The sequence below is a fragment of the Lacerta agilis genome, chromosome 3 (assembly GCF_009819535.1).
Source record: "Lacerta agilis isolate rLacAgi1 chromosome 3, rLacAgi1.pri, whole genome shotgun sequence".
In the NCBI taxonomy this organism is placed as follows: Eukaryota; Metazoa; Chordata; class Lepidosauria; order Squamata; family Lacertidae; genus Lacerta; species Lacerta agilis.
In genome coordinates, this window is record NC_046314.1 from 51,832,859 (window position 1) to 51,857,041 (window position 24,183).

The following is a 24,183-nucleotide window of genomic DNA, read 5'->3' on the forward strand; positions in this document are numbered from 1 at the left end:
AGGAAATCCTTTGTGAAGGAGGTCTTTTCTAGCAAGATTTCATGGAGAAGAGTGCTATAAATGGCTACTAGCTATTATGGTCATGCTGTGCCTCCAGAGTTGGAGGAGGTAATGCTTCTCAATACTAGTTGCTGGAAATCAAAGGAGGGGAGAGTGCTCTTGTGCTCAATTCATGTTTATAGGCTTCCCACAGTTAACTATAAGAACAGGATGCTGGACCAGATAAGCCATTGGCCAGAACCAGCAGGCTCTTCTTATGTTATAAGATTCAAACTACTAACATAGCCTCAAACCTTTCTTTTCAAAAGAAAAAGGGAGGTGAGAGATTGAGATCTATACTTTGAATGAACCAAGAGGCAAATTGTAGGCACCCGTCTCTTCTTTTACAACAGTCAAAATAAAAAACACATTTTAAGTTTTAAAAACAACCTGTCTGTTTGTGTTAATTGGCTGATAATATAAAAACACAATTGAACCAATCCATATTATGCATGTTGTTGCTTCTCCATAATTATTTCCATTGGCGTCACATGGATTTATGCTCATTGGTAGTTTGGCTTATAGTACTCATATAGTTATAGTACAGCACTCATTCACCAACACTGAACAACAAATGAGAGGAAGAGTGACTTCATGAATGTACCAAGAGGTAGATGGGCCTGTGTCCCTGAGGTATGCTTCTTTTCACTGGTTAGCAGTGCACAGTATGCAGTGATGACATCATCGGCTTATGCCCACCTTGGGTGCTTTTAGCTGCTCCTTACCTCCACTCCCCCACAACATCTGTAAGGAAATGAAGTCTGTTTTCCAGCCGCTCGCCCTCCCACTCAGCAGCAGCTGAGCACTACAGCACCCTCACAACCTATTTTTGTAGTCACAGGCTTTCATTAATATCCCTCTTTCTCCTGACCCAAGACTAGGCAGACCAGTAGGAAAGAGTGAACTGTACATACAGAATAGACTTTAATGGGGAGATTGAGACCATTGCTGCTTAAACCTTGAAAGGCACTTTTCTAGGTAGTTAAAGTAAATTCTACTTCATTATACTTCGTACAGAGCCAGAATGCTCTCCTTGTAAAAATGTAAACTACCGTTGAAAATCTTAACAGCTTGAGTGACAAATGTAATCTTTGGCCTCTAGTCTGTAATTGCTGCTAAAGTAGAGATAATCCAGTACCAGAATTCTTGCTTACTGGAACAGTACCTCAACTGGCATTTCAGCCTTTTATCTCTCCTTCATATGCCTTTGCCTCTGCATTCATCCAGCACTCATAACATGTCAAAGAACACAGCTAATCTTGGTGCTTCTTGGAACAGTTTATCAGAAAAACACTCAGTACAGCTCCGAAGTTACAAGACTCTTAACACAAGAGCTGCTGCTGCTGTTTATGCCAAATAAGTAATGTTTTCTAAAGTAACATGTTACATGGAGGAAAAAATGATTATGAATGCACACTGTATGGTCCAACCTAACAACCTAGTTTTTAGATTTGTTTCTATAAACCTTCCAAACAGGTCAAAATGCCAAAGAAGTGGTTTCTTGCCCTTAACATTAAAGCCTGATTGACATGTTCATGACTATAGGCCTTACAGTGCATGACCAAGGAGGGAAATATAAAGGCTGACCATTAATGTTAATGACAACCCAGATATTCTCTGCTGTTGTAAAGGTTCTACTATTCCAAGAGGAAGGCCGGGGAGGGGAGAGATATTGATGGTGATTCTGTGGGCTTAAAATATTTTAGAGTTTTCTATATGATATTAAAACTAATTTTCATTCATAGGAACAATACAAATACTTGTTTTCATTTTGCCTTATTAAATACCAGTACTAGTGTTTACAAATTATTAGGACCACTTCCAGAATACATTTCAGCTCTGAATATCCGCAAGTTCATTCATGGGGACAAAGAACAGGGTACAATCAGCAGCAATTCCCAATATCATTATGGTTGAAAAAAGTACTGCCATTGCAACCAGTCTTTAATGTCTATTCCCAACTCTGCAAATCTTTTTTTATTTTGTGCAGAGGTAAGAAATGTGGTGTCCACTACATCATCGTTCAACTCCCTTGAGACCAATCCAGGGTGCAGAAGAGAAGGAACTCTCAGAACTGAATTAATAGCATTCTCATGCTCTATGTTAACATTCTAAATTTGGTCTTATTTGTTATTAGTTAAGCAAACTTTCTGGTTTTGTTCCCAGTGAATAGTTTCCTTTTTCTAAAGCAATAAATTGTTTTTAATAAGAAAAACAACTTCAAATAAGACATGGGTCCCAGCAAGAGGGCAAGTCTAAAAAAATGCCTCAAAATCAAACAAAATAACCAAACAAAATAAAACTACCCCTCCCAAAAAGCAAACTGGCTTTATAATTGCTTATCTCTTCTGAAGAATGTTTCTACAGAATATCACAACAATATACAGCTTTGGGTCAGATATTTCGTTTGTGTGCATACATACATTAGCCATTTCCATGGTATGACTTGAATGTTTTCCTCATTACAGGCATGTAGGCCATGTCCTCCTTACTGTGCTGTGTATGAGATGTAATCCCACAAAAATGCATTTATGGATATATTAAACTGTCTCATGTTGGTTCGGCCCAGTCTTGTAAGTCCACAAAAGTTTACAGTACAACACAACATAACGTAACACAAGCCTGCTGGGGACTGGCAGAAGAGGAATGGAAAGCTCCATCCCTACTCTGCTTGCCCACCCACTTCCTGTGTGGGATTCCATTGGCATGCCTGCTAGCAATCCTTTCTTGCCCAAGGCTACCTGGCTAGTGATTAAATACAAGACTGGGGTTTAGTCCATTGGTCCTTGTATCTCAGCACTGTCTGTAGCCTCTGAGAAAGAAGACTTTTTCAAGACACATTACTAGAGATTCTTTAACTGGAGATGCCAGCAATTTAAACCGGGACACTCTCCATTCAAAGCTTCCGCTCTGCTTAATGATATATGACCCCTTCCACAAGCACATAGGTTTGCAGCAGCATTATGCCTCAACCATGGCTTAAAATGTTTTTGGCAGTCTGGTTAGAAAGGCAGCTCTTAGGCATGCAGTGGCAAACCAACTGCACCATGCTAGTGCACTGTCATAGCCATGGTTGCTCATGACCTTTCAACTTATAGCCAACCTCCCCCCCAAAAAACCCCCTACCAATTAATCAGGAGGGGGGAAACCAAAGAACTCTGCCCTAAACAGGTATTAGGAGGTTACGGTGCTTGTAAGATCAGGCTGTTAAACACTTCATACAGATGAATATCTTTTTACAGTACAAATAAAGATATACTTAGAAATAAGTAGATAAGAGATCAGAATTATTTCCAAGGTATACATTTTTTAAAAAGCAAATATGTTGCTACAACAAAGTATAAAATGTTTCTCTCCTTAGATGTGAGCCCCAAATATATATATTTTTTACATCTCTATAAACAAGTAAAGAGAAACATGCTCTGGTCGTAGGTTCCTAATCCCTCTGGAGAAAACCCAGATCATTTCCATTTAAGGCCATGTAAGCAGCAGCTGCACATTTTTGTCCCCTGAAGAAAATGAAAGTCAACCCAAAGCTTAAATACATGCTTTGCTTTTTTATGTGCCAGTATTCCAAGACATCAATTATTTTCAGGTTCCTCTCATGTAACCTAGAAATTAAATAAGGTGTATTATTTCATCTGTGCATGACTGACATATGTCCAGAAGGTGCTTCAAACTGTTTTCCCTCTCTTCCCAGGACATGTGAGCATATTCACAAAGATATGTAAAACTTACAAGTATCAAATACAGGGATGGATCACTTTTATTTGCATGGCACTTAAGAAATTGTGTCTAGAAAAACCATAAAATTAGATAAGCTGGTGACAAAGCTTCTAAGATTGGATATGCAGGTGTGATCTCGAGGAATGTTCACAAACATTCCAATTCTACAGGAAACAAAACTACCATTTTTTTCAAGCCCAGGAGATAAGGAAGCAGAGGGCAAAGAAGCCACAGGAAACAGTAAGGATGGACGGCAAGTTAGCTCATAATCAAAGAAGCGAGACAACAGTAGGTGATAAAACAAGGGTCTGAGGAAAGGGGACATTGATGAGACACAAACTGAGAAAGGAGGATCATGAAAAGGGCTGTGAAAGGATATGAAAGATAAAAAGCTAGGAGCTAAATGGCACATTAAACCTAGGTTATGGGTGCAACAAAGGAATGTCTAGGCACACTTTTTAAATAACAAGAATACAAAGCTGAAAATGAATGAACTGCAGCTACAATATTATGTTCATTTTTCACATGGTCTAGTCCTTCCCCTGCCCAGCCCCCTAATATTCTTAAGAGGGTCTCTTCTCCAGTCTTCAGAGAGTAGCTGGAAGTGGGGAGGCAGAAAAGGGGCCCTCCTTTCCTTCTACTCTGCAGTTTTAATCTGAAATCTTGGGCACAGAAACTGATTGCACTAATGAAATATTTGAGAAGGTATTTCCTAGGTTCACAGTATTCTTTTCTGCACTGAAATGATTTTTTTAAATACAATTTCTTCTAGTAATTGTGGAAGAATGGTCCATAAATATTAGAACCGTCATAATACAACAGTCATAAAGCATATTTTCTAAACTCATTTCTATGCTATAAACTACATATATTTAATTATCAAAATTTCACTGTTAAAAACAAGTGGTATCTGAAGAAGTGTGCATGCACACGAAAGCTCATACCAGGAACAAACTCAGTTGGTCTCTAAGGTGCTACTAGAAAGAATTTTCGATTTTGTTTTGACTATGGCAGACCAACACGGCTACCCACCTGTAACAAAAACAAGTGTGTTAAATAAAACTCAAGATGCACCTTTCAATAGCCTGTATTCTATCCATGTGTAAGTGATCCCATTTGTAATCGCATGTGGTAAAAAAAAAGATGGCACCTTCTTTGCAATTGACAAAAGTTCTTTTTTTAACTAAAAATGTATTTTTCTTGAAAGCCTCTATCACCCCAACAATAATGAAGCTCTACACTGTTGATAAAAGGAGTGCTACTTGCATCACTCCTAAAATTGCTAATTTGATACAGTACAAGCATCATGGTATGTAAGGGGGGAAAGTCACTTGCACATGCGTGAAGTGCGCAGAACGCTTCTGCGCATGCGCGGATCGCACGCACAGCGGGTTACACTTCTGAGTTACGGGAGTACGTAACCCGAAGCGTACGTAACCCAAGGTACGGCTGTGATTTCAAAAGCAGTGTGTGGCATGAGAGAGATATGTTTAGATCAAATCCAAAGTAAGCATTACTAGGGTCCTGATCACTGGAAAAACTGATCATTAATATTCATTAGCATGTGCAAAATCAGAATCTTGTGTTTCAGTTTTTCATTTTTTGTATACAGCTTTACAAGAAAGTTACCGAAAACAGTAGTAAGTCCAGTTGGGAAACAGCAAGAGATTTTGTCATTGGAAAGTGATGTGCACTCACTGTAAACTTGTTATTGACTAAATTCACAAGTCAATAATATTTGTAGACATGTGGAGTCATCTCTAACTCTCTCCTCTTACTATATAGCTCAAGAACAAAATATCACTTCTTTAAATGATGTAAGCTGTGCAACGTCCCTGTTCTTATAAAGCCTCTTCTACAACCAATCACTAGAGTTAAATTCCTGGATGACATCATGAGCCCTGCCTATGAAACTTTTGTTATTTTTTCCCTCCACCAACTTCAGTTGTTCCCACAAACTCGGTGACGGAGAAGCCTTGTAGTTTCTCAGAGCATATCATCACATATTTCAGAAATCACTGGCTACTGAGGTAAGGGAATATGTTTGTTTTTTAAGAAAGAAAAATAAAAAATGTATAAGGGATTGTGGGTTTCTAAATTAGCTATCCTACTTGAAGAGAGGTCTGCAGCCTTTGTTGAGAAACATTAGCTTGATGCAGAACTCCAACACTGGTTGCCTTCTGCATCTTTTTAGGGTTGTTTGATAATAAATGCAGGTACAGCAAAAGCATTCGTATATAGAGGGGACAGGGCGTACGATTTGGGAAGAAACATTGTAAAATAATTCGGACAGAAACAAGCTATATTTCAGTGCTTTGTGGACAGCAAAGGATCCTGCTGTCACTGTGTTAGAAATTTTGTTATTTCCCCCTCCCTTCTAGAATCTCAATTTTCTATTGAAAATGTTACATTATTATTATTATTACTATTATTATTATTATTATTATTATTATTATTATTATTATTATTATTTTGTAAAAGTATCTTATTTGTAGTGTTTACATTGCAGATTAGCAGTTAAGCAGTTTTAGTACGAACAGGTATACTTGTACATGTATTTTTTTTACTACAGCCCAGCAAGCCACATCTAATACTAATATTCCCTGCTACCAGAGTATTTATTTAAGGAAGCCCAAGGGTTTCTGCATAGCCAGTGAGAATTACATGACACCCCATGCCATATCACAAACTGATTTTTCAAGTCCTCGGTGTTTTAAAATGGTTTGTAATGTGGCATGGAGGTGTTCCTATTTTTAAAAAACCCCACCAAAAGCCCAATGACATGTTGGGCACAAATTTAGTACCCTGATTTCTTGCATCCTAGCCAGCAGCAACAATCCTACACAGTTAAGGTCATGTAAAAACACTGGGATTTAAGAAGCCTAATCTTGTGCATGGTCGTAGCCACTGTCATTAACTAGGTGTTTATTTCAAGCAGTGTTAATTTACAAGTAACATGTAATGTTTTCAACCACTGAAGTGTTTTATTAAAGACACTCAGAATAGGCCCACTGAAATCAATGGTCTTAAGTTAGTCACCTCCATTCATTTCAGTAAGTCTACTCCAAGTATGACTTAGTTGGATCCAACCCACTGTCATGCTAACAACACACACTGAATTTAATGGGGCTTGTTAGTAATTTCAATGGGTCAGCTCTCAGCAGGACTAAATCTAGATCCAACTCACAATTGTAATCATGAGCACATATGCAAAAAGCAGAAAAAGAAGCAAATAAAATCATTTTACCGTTCGAGAGAGGAGAGAACTATTTATAGAGCTGAAGGCAAGATTTACTGTACCATTTTTTCTCCATCCACTAATCACAGTTTTAATTCAAAATGCAGTCCCCCCCATGAACTTGGAAATATGTTCTGCTGTGTTTCCCATGTAAAGGTGCCAGCAAAAACTAAAGGTGTTGTTATTGTATCAATAAAGACTTAACCTTGTTGGTAGAGGGAAGTTATATTTTCACTAGAAAGCTGTTGCTATTTGATTAAGTTTTGCATACTCAGAATTCCTTTTTAACATTGTAACAGAAATATATATTAGTGAGAACACTTATTTATACACCAAAACACTTATTTATACAGAACAGAACTCCCCATTTTCAGAGTAACTGATTTTGTAGTTTTTTAATACTACCTAATTTCTATTATAGACATTTTTCAAAGCAATCAGTTGCATTTTTATTTTTGTCCAAAAGAGGCCTTTTTTAAAACACACACACACACACACACACACACACCAACAACCCAGCAACACAGAATAACAGCCAATTCTGTTACATTATCACAGACACAAAACACTAGCTTTGGGAAGAATCTCAGAGCAATTCTGCAACATGTTAGGATAACTTCCTTCACCAACTGAAACAGCAAAACTTGATCCATTTCACTGTGTGTTCTCAAGTGGGGAAAAGGACATAATAAAACTAAGAAAACTTTTATTATTGTTGTTATTTTTTTAAAAAAATGGATGTTTGCGCTTTGTGGTTTTTTTTTTTTTTTTAAAGAACTTACACTGGAAGGAGGAAAATCTCAAAACACGCTTTAGATGCCCAGAAAGTTCTTTTCTGCTTCGTTTTCCTTGCAGGCTAGCTAAACATTTATTTATCCATTACTTTTAATATGTCAAAGTGATCAGTTCACTCTTATGTTTTTCTCTTTGAAACAGCTTTTGTCATTGGTATCAAAGTGAGCCTTTTCTCTGTGACTGAAAATATGCACTTTCTCCTAACCTTTTTTCTTAACATTCTATAATCCTGTTTCTGTTTCTCTTATTGCCTCATCTCACCATTTTCCTAGAATCTTGAGCCAATTCTATTATTATTATGCTTTATTAAATTTCTATACCGGCCTGCATGTTTATATTGGAAACCTGGTGGTTTACAATATAAAAACACAAAAATGCATACCATAGTAACAAACAAAAATAACCCAAACAGTTTAAAAGGCCACAGATTGTTTAATTAGCCAATATATATGTGCTCTTCACTTCTTTCGCTTAGCTTCTTGGGCACCACTATTCCTCCTTTTTCCACACTGTCGTTTCCTGTCCTTTCTCACCAACCACCCGTCTCCTCCTCTCAAAAAATACATTCATACCACATATATTTATCATTCTTTTCTTGTTATACCTGATGGTTGACACTGCTCATAATAAGATTATATGATGCAGATCTGCCCCCAGCCTCTTAAACGAATCCCAAGATTGATTTAAGTGGGATAATGTAAATCTCTTCACTTGCACAGAAATTACTGATTAACTGCTGCCACCAACATTATCAAAACTATTTTGGGAGAGGGACAATAGAAACTGACTCCCAGCAGAACAGACTTATTCCTCAAAAATGTTGTGATATTAATGGTCTCCCCCTCATTTATAAACTGTCCCTCCTGAATTAACTTTCAAGAAGGGGAAATCAGCAGTAAACTGATGACCTCTAGTGGACTAATGAAGCAACACTTACCATTTTCTTTTTAAAAAAATATTTAGAAAACAACGAAACAACAACTGCTACTGCTCCTCTTCCTCTTGTCTATCTAGTGGATGCTCATCTGTAATCAAAGAACCCATTTTTATTCTGAATCCTCCACTTTTTGTGTACTAACTACTTGATGTTTGAATTGACAGCAGCAAAACTTTAAATTAAATAGAATTGAGTCATTCAATTTTAAGAACTCATAATATTCTGAACAGGACAGAATATTTTTTTTAATGATTCAAATATAAATAATTATAGACCAGACTACCCCAATGAACAAAGTGGGATTTAAATGAACCTAGGCTTACCATTTTCAGGTCTAGTACAGAGATACAAAACAAAACAAAAACAAAAACAAGGAACGGAACACTGGTGTCCTTCCAATGTCTTCTCCTCCAATTTCAGAGCAATAATGACAGGCAACAGTATTCATCTAGCTATATGTATTGCAGTGAAATGAGATCACAGCTGTTTGCTTATATGTTATGATTAATCATCAAGTCTTAACTCTTTGAAAAGTCTCATGTTGACAAATGCAAGTTCTTAACTACAGAAAAAGCCACAGCCTAGCTTGCCAAAAATACTGTTCTATCAAGAAGTACGTTGCTGACACTCCCAGAGAGTGAAGTTTTTCCATCAAATAATTTCATCATATAATATTACATGCAGGAAGAGGGCATCTGTGCTTTTTTACTCAGTAACAAGAGAGTGATAACTATTTCCATCAGCTACCTTTGTGATATGTCTGTGAAGTGTCATGCCATATTTAACAAAGGTGTTTAGTACAAATCTGTTAGTATTTAATTCACTACAGCTTGCTTAGAGTAGAATAAACACTTTAGCATAAGTGAGTCCTTATTTGGCCAGAAGAAGGAACACCATTTTTACAAGGTCCCTTGAGTTGTCTTGTGCCTGCCTTGTGTTATTTTGTGTGTTTGTGTCTGTGTGTTTTAGAGTATCTACCCTTGTCAAATGTAAACCGAAAAAAGAAAAGAAAAAAAAGAACTGAACATGGAGTCAGCCAAATATTTTAATGGCTAATAGTCTATTGCCCTTCATTTATACAGAATCAAACAGAGCTAAAAAGTAATGGAAAGTCAAGCTGAGTTGCAGAGTGTATTTATATAAAACATTCCTTTGCAAATATGATCTAAGCTGAACAGAGCCCACCAACTATGCATTTTGGACTGCCAGGAGCTTGACAGCTTCACTGTTTTTGCAGTCTTGGGCAGGCATTAAAAACAGAAGGCTTAACAAGCCCTTTGTGAACCACCATACATGGCTGGTGGGCTACGTTCAGCTTTATGGGTCACAAGTCACACCTGGTACGGCAAATGAACCACATATCTCAGGATTGCTTTACAAGATATGGACGTGCTTGCAGCATGTCCACTGTATGATGAATTGCAAACATGTGTACCCAGGAGGTGTATTCCAGCCACATATTAAACACATGACTCTCTCCTTCAAATTGTTACGGTTTTAACATAAGAGTACATGGTAAACCTGCTGCAAACAGCTCTTTTCCGTATCATATGCAGTGGTCTTAAGAACAAGTTTGGTATGTGTGGTATTATTGAAAGGCAGATCTGGTCTTATTGTTAAGATTTGTTTTCTATGTATAAATGTCTCACACAGTAAAGAAATATCACATGCTTGTTTCAAACATTTTGTTTACTTGCCCTGGTCAATGCACTGTTTGTTGTATTTCTAACACTTCACTTTCCTGCTTTCTCCAGCTCCACAAAGACTCTTAAAACAAAGCAAACAAGAAGATACTAAGCACTTTGCACTGCCCTTGAAAACCACTGCTTCTTAAAAATCTGCACCCACTTCCTTAAATTTTGCGCTTTCCTGTTGCCATGGAGAAGGTCCAGTACATAACCCGCTCTGCTATGAGGAGAGCCTCAACTATTGAGGTGAACCCACAAACACGCCAAAGGCTTCAAGAGCTCTTTGTGAATTTTTGTCTTATCTTAATATGCCTCTTGCTTATCTGCATCATTGTGATGCTTCTTTGAAGTCTGGCTTCTTTGATTGATCTTCACGGCGCTGTGCAAATGAGGAAAGCAGCCAGAGGGAGAAAAGAACCAAAGAGGAAATTTCCAGCACAAGGAAATCCTTGCAAGAAAGTCCAGCATTCGGACTAAACAAATTCTAACCAGCTGCACTATTCACTTATTAGCCACTGCAACCATGTTAAAAGCTCCTGTACTGAACAGTGATTTGAAACGTATTGTTAAGTGTTAAGTGCAGACTTGTTTTACTGAATTGATGTGTTAGTAAAAATAGCTATAAAATGTCCAATAGCAAGTTTTACATATGACCATCAATAAGTTTTAACTATGGCTCTGAAATGGGTTCACATTTGAATGGGTAGGTAGAGATCGAGGCTAAATGAACTGTTAACAGGTACACTTAGATCATTACATAGTTTAGAAAATATTCTGCACAGCCTACTTTCAAATCTTGAGTACTTGGATTGTTTACTCAAACTATTATTAAGCTTGCCTTAGCGTGTTTATGACTGAAACTTTGAAATTAATGTTAAACCATTACACAGTCACCAACTTTCCGGTCTAAAAAATAAACGTATTCAATCAACCCATAGTTAAATGAAGTTAATTTTCCGCCTGATATGCCTATTGCACATTTCAGCAATGGCATTTGTCTAGAACAGCCTGAAAGAAGCACTGAGACCCAAACTGTGGCCAAATGTAAATAAACCTTCAGGCATTAGATATATTTGCAAATACTGCATATCCTCGCTTGTGTGTTAAAGTAAGGGTAATATGAAAGTGGTAGAAGACACTGGATGTAGATAGAGTATGAAAAGTAAGAGTTTTGTGCACAAAAACCCAAGTAATGAAGTAAAACTGTTATCAATACTTTTCTCAAACGTAAAGGTTGAGATTCAATGCAGCACTAAGAAGATTGTTCCATCAGTGCAAGCAAGCATTTCCTCTTGCCTGACATAATCTCCCCTCCCTTCTCTGCACACTGTTCTGAGGGTTCTCCAGAGCGGATTATGGGGAGGCACAGGGGGTGTAGTGGGGGTGGGGAGCCCTGTTGTACTAGCACTGGTTTCCTCTAGCGTGCCAGATCAGTTGAATCTAGCACTAAGTATGGGGAAAGTACAAGGTCAATGCTTTGTATTTTGGCAATGCTCAGTAATATTTAAAACAGAATAAATGCTTCCATACAGTAGTAAGGAAAAAAAAAAGTATTGATATAAGCAGTTTGTCCTTTGGTTGTGTGTGGGTTTTTTTAATTTCACGCCTTAAAATGACATTCAGAGATCTAAATATTTGCTTCAATGTACAAAAAAGCCAAAACATTATACTATGGATGTCTATATATATTATATATTGGGGGGGTATAGAGTCGAGTTTACTCATGGATTGGGCATATATGCTTTCAATTTCTTACCTTGGTTAATAATTGTGAATGGAAGAACTACAGGATTTAATACTCCCCAGGAACCTTAACCATGGTCAAAGCTTTTCTAAGCACTGACCCCACCAATGGTTAAAAATGAGTTCATAATGTTTTGAACCCAAACTTATCATTTCTATGAAGTGTACATGTGATCATTTTAGCTGAACTGGTAAGGAGCAACCATGTCTAATGACTCATTAAATTATTATAATTGTTTCATACATTGAGAATGTACTCTTCTAATTATGTTACACATGAACTGACCTTCCTGTGTTGAGAAAAACACACACATTAGGTTTGGTTCCTTCTTAAGATAAAAAATAAAGGCTAATGGATTGGTAAGACATTTTTTTGCTTATTTCTGTTTATTTCAATTTAAAACTGGTAAATAAATTTGATCAACTTGAATAAATTTAACAAAGTGAGGCCCACCTGTATTATACATTTAAAACAGTATCACACCACTTTAAATAGTCATAGCTTTCCCCCAAATGCTGAGAAATCCATATAACCAGAAATTTTGGCTGGCTTTGGCAGCTGTCAAAATGTATGGTTGGGCCCTTGCCCCTCCCATTCAGAGTAATTCTATGAATGCTTACTCAGAAAAAGGCCCATTGTGTTCAGGTGAAGCCACATGGGGTTATAGCATTAATTCCTGATCTACCACTGAGCCTCTGCAGGAAGTTGGGAACAATCCTATTGCTCTATTCTCCGATTCCAAACTTTTGTAGCTGTGGAAAGCAGCAAAAGTCAAGCCCCAATTTTGCCCCCTTGCAGCCAGGGGGAAAGGTTGGGATCATTTTGACAGAGAGCAGGAAAGGTGTTCCTTGAACTACAGCTATCTGCTGCAAAAACAGCTCTCTCAATCTTTTCCAGAGCTAGAGCCTTGTATGGCCACCAACCCCAAGACAGTCTCCAGTCTTTCCTGCTGGAGCCAGGAGAGACTAAGATTCTAAGTGGCTCAATCACTATGCATTCACATGACCCACCTCAACTTCTCTATCCTCAACTTCTCTATCTTGGAGTAGGCGACGGAGACAGTCAGATCAGTGCAGATGTGAAGATGACACAAGCCTCCTCAAAGCTCCAACTTAAGAGATGGTGGCAGAGTATCCAGGCATCCTTTCCCAAGTTTAATTACCCACTCGCCTGCCAATGACCCACTCATCAAGGTGGAAAGCTGCATATAACATACCATATTTTTCCATGTATGATGCCCCCATGTATAAGACGACCCCTATTTTTTAACCCAAAATTAAGAAAAATGAAACCCAAAAATAGAAGTGTAAATCTCGATGATTGGCGGTGGCAAGTTGTTGATCTTTTGGGGGCCATCGCCCTCAAAGTTTCCAGTATGAGGTGCATGCAGTGTACTGTGGTGCAGAAGCAAAGGCAGCGTCTGGTGCACCACACGCTCCCCTTCAGTGGCAGCTGCTGCTGCTGGAAAGCAGGCTCCCAAGCAGGATGCCAAGGAAGAGCCGGGGGAAGGCAGCGGGCGCTCTGCATCGGACCATGCTGTCGAGCAAACTGAGCTGAGGAAAGTGGTGAGCGGGCTGAGGGCAGGGTGGGAGTTTGAGAGGGAAAGAGGGGGAAAAGGAAAGAAGGGCAAGGAGAGGTAGCTGAGAGAGCTCTCAGCGGCGGCAGTGGCAGCTGCTCTCGATTCATTGGTCGAGCCAGCGGGGGCCTTTGGAGGCGAGCCAGTCGCCAGCATGCAGCCTGGGGGGGGGGGGAGAAAGGGGGAATGGCAGCAGGAGGGACCGCCTCAGCCCGCCCAAGCCAAAATCTGGGACATATGCTTAAATATTTTTAAAATTCCCCCAGATACCCATGTTCCGTGTACAAGACGACCCCCAATTTTTTTTAAGCAAAAATCCTCGTCTTATACATGGAAAAATATGGTAACTAAGATGTACTACAAACAGTAGAAGCACCCACAGTGCATAGTATAAGGACTTTTTGCAGATAAGGATTCATTGATTTATTAATATTAAATTCTAAATATGTTTTGTGAATAGATGATTTAAGAATGAGAACAGAGCCAGATGATTAGCAACTTGGAGGGCAGGGTTGTATTTTATGACTAGTTATAAAGGTAAATGTGCATTTTATTGTACAACGTCACCTGCTGTTTGGAAAAAAAATACTTTTCTACTTGGCATGATAAGACAGAAATGTCCCTTAGTCAAGTCATTCTGCGCAAACCATGCCACTTATTTAAAAATTCTCTGCATCTCCTTTCAAGGGTGTTTTGGAGGGCGGGCAGTGTGTATGTGGGACTGGTTTTTATACTTGTTGCTCATCAGCCATTTTCTCTTAGGTGCTGGACAGCAAAAGCTCACAAAAAGTCAAGAACTGAAGATGTGATATACATATGTCAACCTTAATTCACTGGAACTGAAACTGAAGAAACTCAAAACTGTGATCACAAATTCTGTTGCACACATAAAAAGTGCAAGAGATGCCTACAATGGATCTTGCAGCAAACAGAGGCCTCAACCTCCTACTCAATTTTCTACTTATTTTCCTGGTTCTTGTTCTCATGTACATCCTTGTAAAGCTCATGTGAATTTTTCATTTTGCTTGAACATTTACTATTAATCCACTATGGTTACTTGAAGCTTCAAATTTTGTGAACAGAAACACTGACACAAACAAAACCCAGAAAAATCCACAACCTAAAAAACTGAAGATCGGGGGAGTGTTGATTTTATTAGACAAATTAAGAACATGGATTTGCTGATGTGCATTATTTTTGCAACAGAACAGAGCAAGACTGTACTTCACAAAAACTACCCCCTTACAGTATAGAATAACTGCAACATGGTCACCAGCGAAAATCATCAATACTATATATTTATGTATCTACCGAAGAATGGTTAGACTGTGGACTTTTGAGATTACAGACTCTACAAGTAGGACAGAGAAAAAAACTTAGCCCAAAAGGTGCATCACAACAACCTGAAATACTGAAAATAAAAAATGACATGCATCTATTGTTTAAAGGAAGAAAATAATGATGGCACATTTATTTGAAGCAAACATGGAAGTTCCTGTGACTTTTATTTGGGGATGAGGGCAAACAATAATTAGAGGAGGTAAGGTGGCGGGGGTAGGAATACAGCCAAACTGTTTGCATGCTTATTCAGGAGTTAGTATTTAAATGTTTGATGGGCCTTACTCTACCCAAACTTACTAAGGAATAAGACCCATGAAATGCAATGGCACTTACTAGCGAACATGCATAGGTGTACACTGTTAATTATTCTGAACACTGAAAATGGGCCAATGTATTATTCCATTATAATGTGTTAGTCACAACATTTTTAGCAGACCAATATGCTCCCATTTAGTCTCTAGCTCCACTGGTCTTTCAAGCCACATAATTTCTAAAGGACACACTAGCCTATAGCAGTGGATTGATATGGCTAGAGTTCCAGAGGGATAGCCATGTCAACCTGTGGCAAGAAAAAACAAAGAAAGAGTCTTTAAGATGACACATGACTCTTAGATGCTTCTATGATTCTTTTACTTGTGATGCTCTTTGTTGTGAATATACAGTAATGTGGAATCAAATTTTTAGAGACCTTTATGAAATTCAGAATGCATACATTTCTTCTACACTAACTTTGCCTACAGATCTGTTTCACAGAATGAACGGCTGAGTGAATTTACTGTAGGAACTTTATAGGAACGTGTCCTGGGCACCTTTGTGAGATCGGTCTGTCTGTCTGCATGCCTATCAAAGGTAAAACAGTCACCTTCGGAAGCAGAATGGCTGGCAAGAACTACTACATTAAATGGAATAGCCAATGGAAGCTCAGCAATTGCAGAGATTACAGTATTCAAATGTCTGTGATACCACATATACAGTGGTACCTCTGGTTACGTACTTAATTCATTCCGGAGGTGCGTTCTTAACCTGAAACTGTTCTTAACCTGAAGCAACACTTTAGCTAATGGGACCTTCCGCTGCCACTGCGCCGCCAGAGCACAATTTCTGTTCTTAACCTGAAGCAAAGTTCTTAACCTGAAGCGTTATTTCTGGGTTAGCGGCGTATGTAACCTGAAGCGTATGTAACACGAAGTACCACTGTAATATATTAGAAAACAACTATAGATGTCTGTATACATTTCAGAAATCAGACATTGGCAATCACAACAAAAGAGATTGAACAGTCTGTTGCAATACCATTTTATTTAGATTCCCATATGTTTTCAAACTTGGAAATATTTGCAACAGAAAGACCATCCAACCCTGTAACAGTAGAATAGAACTTCTGCATACTAGTATAATACACTAAAAGCCCTAATGTCCTCCTGCCCTTAACATTGAAAGCATTTTACCTATGTGTTTAATTCTTTAAAAAAACATACTGAACTTCTATTGTCACCTTCCTGAGAATTCAATTTACCCTCATCATTCTTAGAATTCTACCACTTTGGTTCCCAAGATCTAGTTTGCAATCCAACTCTTATCTATGAAGGCACAAGCCAAAACATTTAAGTGCTCAATTTTAAGTCTCTCTTTTGCTTTACCGGTCACTTATTACAGTTTATATGCATTCTGGACAGGTCTTTCCACCTTTCTGCATACTGCTGAGGTCCTCTGAGATTGATAAAAAGTCCATATTTAGTGGGAAAGCTACACTCACATGTAATATATACAACAGATATCAGAATGTACTGATAGTATTGTATCTTACCAGTGTTAAGAATTTCACTAATTTAAATATACAGATATATGTATCAAAAGTTTAATTTTGCTAAAGAATGAAAAAAGATTGTTCTTTGTTTTTTCCTTTGTACCTAATTGAGACATACCCAATAAATCTCCAACTGTAGCCTTGTTTTTCTTTGCATCAGCACTCATTGAATAATGAATGCTCTACTATCACTGTGTCACAGAAGTGCTCTATTTTGCATTGACCTTGAGGTTGGTATTTGCTATCACAGCAAACCATAGAACTGGTTTATGATTATTTTGGATAACCGCAGTTAAGAAAACCAGGAAACTAAAACAGATAAACTCAATATACAAATACCTGAAAAAATATTTTTAAGTTGCAAAAACAAAACAAAACAAAAAACCCCACCACCTTTTGCTTTTGGAGAGCAATTCAGAACTCCCACCAAAACACATGGTTCTCACTTTTGGAGTTGCAGGCACTGCAAAGTAGTTGGCATCTGTGTACCATCTTCATGTGCTGTGGTCAGGGCACAGCTGTAATAATGAATGAACTGGTTACACAAGCGACACCTGGCTACAGAGCTGGGAAGGACGTACAACTTCCAGACTGAGCTGCATACATGGATGAGGGCAAGGAACAGTCTGGGCAAGTGTCTCGGTCACCTAAAAAAACATGTAAGGCTTAATTCCGCAACAGCAGAAAATCTATAACTAATTCAGAGCAAAATTTGACTCTAATGAATTGCTACAATCTAAGCAAAAAGAAAAGGGAAAGAAGCCTTGGTTCCACAGCATCAACAAAAACTAACATTATATAAACCACTGACTCAGGTATTCCAGACATTCAATATTCTATGAGATGCAGCACAGCATGCACGATATGTCTATCGATCAATATATATATATATATATATATATATATATATATATATATATATATGAGAGAAACTTCACCATTTTTAAGTGCAATGAACTACTCTGTCACTCAAAATGTATTCATAGCATACTCAAACAGGTGAAACAGAAAAAACATAATTGTATTCTCTCAAAGTTTATTTTAGCAAAATATGTTTTTGAAGATAGCAAGGTGTGGTAACTCAGGTAACACATCACCCCAAGAAACTGAGTTATTTACCTTAAATATGCTAATGACATACAAAGCCTGAAGTCAATGGTCCCTAATTCAACACAGAGTTAGGCATGGGTCAATTTCTTTAACTTTAATGAACCAAGTAAGCATAAATGTAAAGGTGATTATGGTCGATGTATAGAGCTAGATACAGTGATATTAATACTTAATTGACTTGCCCACCCATAAATTCCCAGTTCATTTCAATTAAAATCTTTACTATCAAAGACATCAGACACATGCTACACTATATGACTGTAGAGGACCATTGCTGTCATTTGATGTCATTTCTCTTTCAATCCACTTGGTGGCAGCAAAAACTGAATTTCTGCTCTTACCTGCACAGGATGTTCACTTCCTGTTCTAAGTTCTTCAAGCTGCTGTAACTGCCAAGGAGATAAACTGTATGGCTCTTCAGAAGGCCTGGGCTCTGGAGGGTTTGTATGAAATTGTTCTGTAAGCCATCTCTGAGTCCTCTCTGAGGGTTGAATGGGAACCCCGCTCACAGCCTGCGGTCCCAAAGTTATATATCCTTGATGAAACACCTCGCAATTGGATGTGACAGGCTTGCTTTCAGGTAAGGCACTATAGGTCATATCTAAGGCATGTCTCCTGTTTGAGGGATCAAGAACACCCAAGTCTTCCTTGCTGCAACTTTCAAATTTGTATTTGCAGTCCAAGGTAGAATTTCTTTTTTTCCCAGTTTCTCTGTCCTCCATCTTGAGTAATTCCATGCTGTTGTGCAAACAGCTCGTCCCATTTATTCTTAATTGTGGTGACACAGTGCTGTCTCTTCCTAATTTATCCATGCTTGTCCTGCACTCTGCTGAATAAACACCCCCATCCTGGCTACAGGTAATGGGTGCGCTGAGTTTAGACAAAGATGACCATTTCCTTACAGGCCTCAAGTCCTTCATGTCAAGAGAACTGTCCAGGATGCCCTGATGCCTGCTTGCGGCGGACCTCAAAAGGCTTGCACTCCATTTTGAACAGTCAGACTTCAGAGGTTCCCTATGCTGGGATAGCGAAGAGCTGGTATTAGACGGCATCACATGGGCAGTAGGAATCGAGACCAGTGACCGGCTGGGCTTAAATGACGAAGTACCACTTGAGGTGGAATGATCTGGGGAAAAAGATTTTCATCATGTGAGTGAACACAGCGCAAATAAGAATAGGTCAAGATTAAGCATCACAAAGAAATTAAACATAATGTGTTAACACAGATGAGATTATTTGACACATACATGGTTTTTAATTTGGGAGAGGCCTGTCTATATTGCAGTACACCAGACACAGGCAACCTGTGACCCTCCAAATTTGGTAAGACAGCAGCTCCCATCATCCCCTACCATTTGCTGGCTAGAGCTGATGGGAGTCAATCAAACAACATCTGCAGGGTCACAGGTTTTCTCATCCATGTAGTATACTAACAGAATTCGTGGAAGAGATACAAGATGGAAAAACTATAGTTCGCTATATACACTAAAACTACACAGGACTGAACTGATCTCTGAAATTTTCAGGAAGAGCCTGCAAAGCTGCATCAAATGTTTTGTTTTTCTTTTCTTCTGTTCCTCATGCTTAAGGCATTCTAACGTAGAGGACTTATAAGGGGACAAAAACCGCACATGCATGACCAACACAGACCCCCAACAAACACCTGCCTGGCCGCACCCTATATATATGTTTTAATGACCTTAATATGTAGTCATTTCCCAAAAACAATTCTGGGATAATAAGGAAGTTACACTAAACACTAATGAAGAAATAAAGGTTTATTAGTTTCCTATTTAGAATATCCACTAGTAAATCACATGGTTTTGCTAATAAAATCACTGTACACCTTCAAACATACAGGTAGATAATACTGTATACTGGAACCAAATGTGCAATTGCACAAAAGAAAGGCATGTTTATTTATGCAAGGAGGTGGGATCCCCAATTTTGGACAGTTTTCCTTTGGTGTTGTGGCCCCCTGCAACATATGCCATGCTGCTCAAAAGAACCCCATAACTCCCAGAATAGGCTTTTTTGGGGGGAGGGGGGTGTTCATGCAGAGAGATGTGGGAGGTAGAAAATCTGGCTGATGGAACAAGAAGTTAAGATTCACGCGTTTGTATACTGAAAAATAACACAGTATATAGCAATGGTATATTGCTACTGCCTCGCCTCTTCCATTCTGGCTCTATTCACCATCGGAAATATCAGTAGGCGTATAGAAAATGCCAATGTGCCAATGTTTCTAGACAGACAAGCAAGTTAAAATTAACAAAGGTGAGGCAGAGGTTACTGGAATCTGAGTAGCAGCTCTCCTATGCCTAGCAACTGCTGCTTTGCATCAAAGCCTGCAGACTACCAAAAATAAGCAGCTAATCCTGGCATTAGAATCTTAGCCTTTACAACGTCACGTGGCTCAACCTTCCCCCAAGCTGTTCACGTTGCTGTTACACGGGAGGCTTTTTAAAAAGTCTTACTATTTGTTCTTAATCATCGTGATCTGCTACAGTTACAATGTATGGCTTTGGGGGAAAGAACAAAACAATTCCAAGACTTCTGAGTGCTCCATGCCATTATGGTTTTCCAGGAGAGTAATGCTTAGCAGAATTCAGGTAAATCACGTTAAAGGCAATTTAATCCTGTTCGGCAGCTCTCCTCTTATGGTGGCACAGAGGATCAGACACACAGATCTCAGGAAGGAGCGGGGAAGGTGTCATTAAATATGTCATTAAAAAGCCATATTGTACACAATTGTGTTATGGAAGGTACAGTGCTCCAGAGACCAGACTGTATTTGACTTGCAAAAGTATGTTACTTCTCGCATCACATTTCATTGCCGTCTCTCTTAACTACGATGGCCATAGTCCAAAGATGTATGAAAAATCTACCATACTGAATCATATACAAATAAATGTACATACTCCAAAATGTTGATAGATCCTTTTTGAGGACTTTGAAAGAAGCTGGGCAATTCCTTTTATATTTATGACAACTTGCAAATTAATAAATAAAGCTACATGTCACAGTGAAGGAAAGAATGACAATATTTAATACAGTGGTACCTCGGTTTTCAAAGGCCGAAAACCCGAAAGTAACTGCTTCTGTTTTTTAATGTGTCTCGGAAGTCGAACAGGAAATGTGGCTTCCGCTGAGTGCAAGGCCCTGAAGCCTAGCTGTTGGCTATTGAGTTTCGGTTTTCGAATGTTTCGGAAGTCGAACTGTCTTGGTTTGAAAACCAAGGTACCACTGTATTTTCTTTTTTGTTGGTTCTGGGCCTATAGAACATTCTAAATTGGAGTAAATTCTGAAGCCATATTGTACACAATTGTGCTATGGAAGGTTTAACAGTGCAATGCTATATAAATCTACTCAAAAGGCTGTAATCCTATGCCTGCAGATGTTACGCTGTGCACACTTACTTGCTAGTAAATCCCATTGAATTCAATAGGACTTACATCTGAGCAAAATACACACTGGATTGCACTGCAGAAAATGTACTGACACTGACTTCAGCTTAACACTGACACCTTCAGCTTCCTGTGGCTATTCCTGTAAGAGGAGTAACCATAGCAGTTTCACTCTGAATGCCAAACTATTCTGGTAGCTTTGCATGCAAACTGAAAGAAAAGGTCATCTTTCAAGTTTCTTCTTAAATCAAAACTCTGGGAAAGGAAGGGTTGTGCTTCTGTGTCTCCTACATGGTACTGGGCTCTTTCAGAGTCCAAGGTCCTGAAATCTTTACTGATGATCATCATTTTCACCAATTAAGCAGGGTGAAACATGGAATGTTAATCTTTAATTAAAGTTTTAGTTGATTAACCACAGTGATTAATCAATTAAAGCTAGCATCTTGTGCTCCCAATTTATAGCATAGTCAAATCTTGTCTGCTGAAACAAATAATAAAAGGTGGTTTGCCACGTGCATTGTTCAGAAGTTCTGTTACCGGGTTATTGCCATCTATTCAGCCGTAATTAAATGAATACCCCTGAGAAAAGAATGAGTAAATGCACACTTGACTGGTTTCATTCTAACTGAACTGTACACACAACAAGACAGTGAAACCATTTTTACTCAAGGAGTTGTCTGCCAACTTATAACTGTCTACAAGTTATTTTTTTCTATTTGAAATAAATATTTGCTTGCAGATTTTATTTTTCTTCCCAAACCCTGAGATTGGGTGTGGGTTCCTTTTTAACTTGTGCCATTGCTTTTCAGTGGGTGGCATTCAACCAAGTTTTACTTGGAGAAAATGCACTAAAATTAAGCGGCATGACTAAGAGCTCATCCACACAGCCACTTGTCCTGTGCCTAGAAAGAATGGATGTGAGTAGTTTTCCACTTGGCCCACGCTTTCTGCTTCTTTCCCTGGGAAAACCCACTCTTTTGCTCTAAATTGGAACAAACGACAATCCACAGAAAACCCAAAATGCTGTTTGCAGTGACTGAGTGCTAGAGAGCAGTTTTCCCCAGGGGAAAGCAGCAGGACAAGAGGAAGTGTGGATAAGCCCTAAGTTGGGTCCATTAATTTTTATTGGTATCCCAACCAATGTTTTCAAATTCTTTACAAGAGGTTTCACAGCAAAATGTGCTGATGATTTCAAATTAAACAGTACAGTGCTTTTTAAACAGTACAAGCTCTCTTGTGTTTCCACAGCTATAAGAAAAAACAGTATACTGTGATGGCAACTTTTAAAGGCTACAAAAGACAGACGCCAAAGCAGCTGCCATGGTACTATGCTGCACTTCTTCAGCCTAGGAAACAACACAGCACCATGGCAGGACCTGTTCCTGGTAGCCCCTCTAGACCAGTGTTTTTCAACCTTTTTGGGGCAAAGGCACACTTTTTTCATGAAAAAAATCACGAGGCACACCACCATTAGAAAATGTTAAAAAAAATTAACTCTGTGCCTATATTGACTATATATAAAGTAATTTTTCAATTTTTTCCACGGCACACCAGGCAACATCTCGCGGCACACTAGTGTGCCGCGGAACAGTGGTTGAAAAACACTGCTCTAGACAACCTATTCGCTGAGCACTCATCTTGATTTGCTTGCACAAAGTTTATGCGGAGGGTAGATTATATCCAGCCTTTACTGAGCATTCGTTCCAATTTGGTTATATGACAATGAGCATTGACCCTGCATTCATCCTGATTTGCTTGTGGGGAGTTTATATCCTTTCCCATAATTCATTTGTTCATCCCTGTTTAAAGTAGGTTTGTTGCAGTAGGATGCAAGCCTCATTTTCCAATGTGCCTGAATCCCTCCCGCGAAACACTGACAGTCTGGATAAACCCTAACCCACTTGCTTGGCTGAAATGGCAACTTGCATAGCATAAGCACTGCTCTGCTCTGCTGGATCAGATGAATGCTTCCAGGGAGTTCACAATCAGCCCTCCTCTGTTGTCTGTTCCCCAGCAATTGGGAATTCAGAGGCATATTGCCTCTGAACATTTAAGTCCTATTGTCTTCTATTTTTGACTCCTTTTAACTTCTGTATGAACCTTGCAACAAAAGCAGCAATGAACTGACTCTTTCAAAACATGGGAGAAATTTACAAGAGCAAGAAATATTGCAATTACCCTAGCTGTACGCCTTCTACAAACCCTTGCGACTGTGATCCTGAAATTCCCCGATTTTACGATTTGCATTGTTTGTCTACAATGTGATTTACAATTCTACATGTCTTAGGCAGGATTTAATGCCAGTTCTTCTGGCCCCTTTTCATCTTCTCTCCACTCTACAGCAGATATCTTTGTATATCACTACCACACACATGGTCAGTTTTGGTAGTGACCACATGTGGGGTGCCTAGAATCAAAAGGAGGTGCTCAGAACCCCTTTCTACAGCACTGTGACAAATGCCACACAGAACCATAGTTGGGAATGCAAGCTACTTCATCCTTTGCAATGTATACTTCTGCACATGTAGAACCTGATATATAAAAGATATAAAAGAATGATTCTGAACTAGAAACCAGCTTCCACATACAGTGCTTCCTTGCTAGATCAAGACAACTATATTCTCTGAAACAGCTGATAAATCTTGCAAAGGTTGAGGGAATTTGTCTGGGGTTATAGTTCATTGCAGTTCTAATTTTGCATTATCAAGAAACAGTTAAGACTTCAAGTGCAGAATGAAGACAAGTTAATAAATTACTACCCAAAATGCAACCCAT

The 24,183-nt window shown here is 38.7% G+C and overlaps 2 protein-coding genes across 3 annotated transcripts in view; one reads left to right on the top strand and one right to left on the bottom strand.

The window, feature by feature from the left end:
* CEP85L (centrosomal protein 85 like) overlaps positions 1-24,183 on the bottom strand; it is a 90,711-nt gene that overhangs the window by 32,185 nt on the left and 34,343 nt on the right. For both annotated transcript variants that reach the window (XM_033143685.1, XM_033143684.1), the window contains exon 3: positions 18,343-19,127. In XM_033143685.1, coding sequence (XP_032999576.1) covers positions 18,343-19,127 — 785 coding nt within the window. The remainder of the gene's footprint in view (positions 1-18,342; positions 19,128-24,183) is intronic.
* PLN (phospholamban) lies at positions 5,610-11,437 on the top strand. The gene is made up of 2 exons (XM_033143686.1): positions 5,610-5,795; positions 10,490-11,437. Exon 2 carries the CDS (start codon positions 10,613-10,615, stop codon positions 10,769-10,771), a length of 159 nt encoding a protein of 52 aa, XP_032999577.1. The 5' UTR covers positions 5,610-5,795; positions 10,490-10,612; the 3' UTR covers positions 10,772-11,437.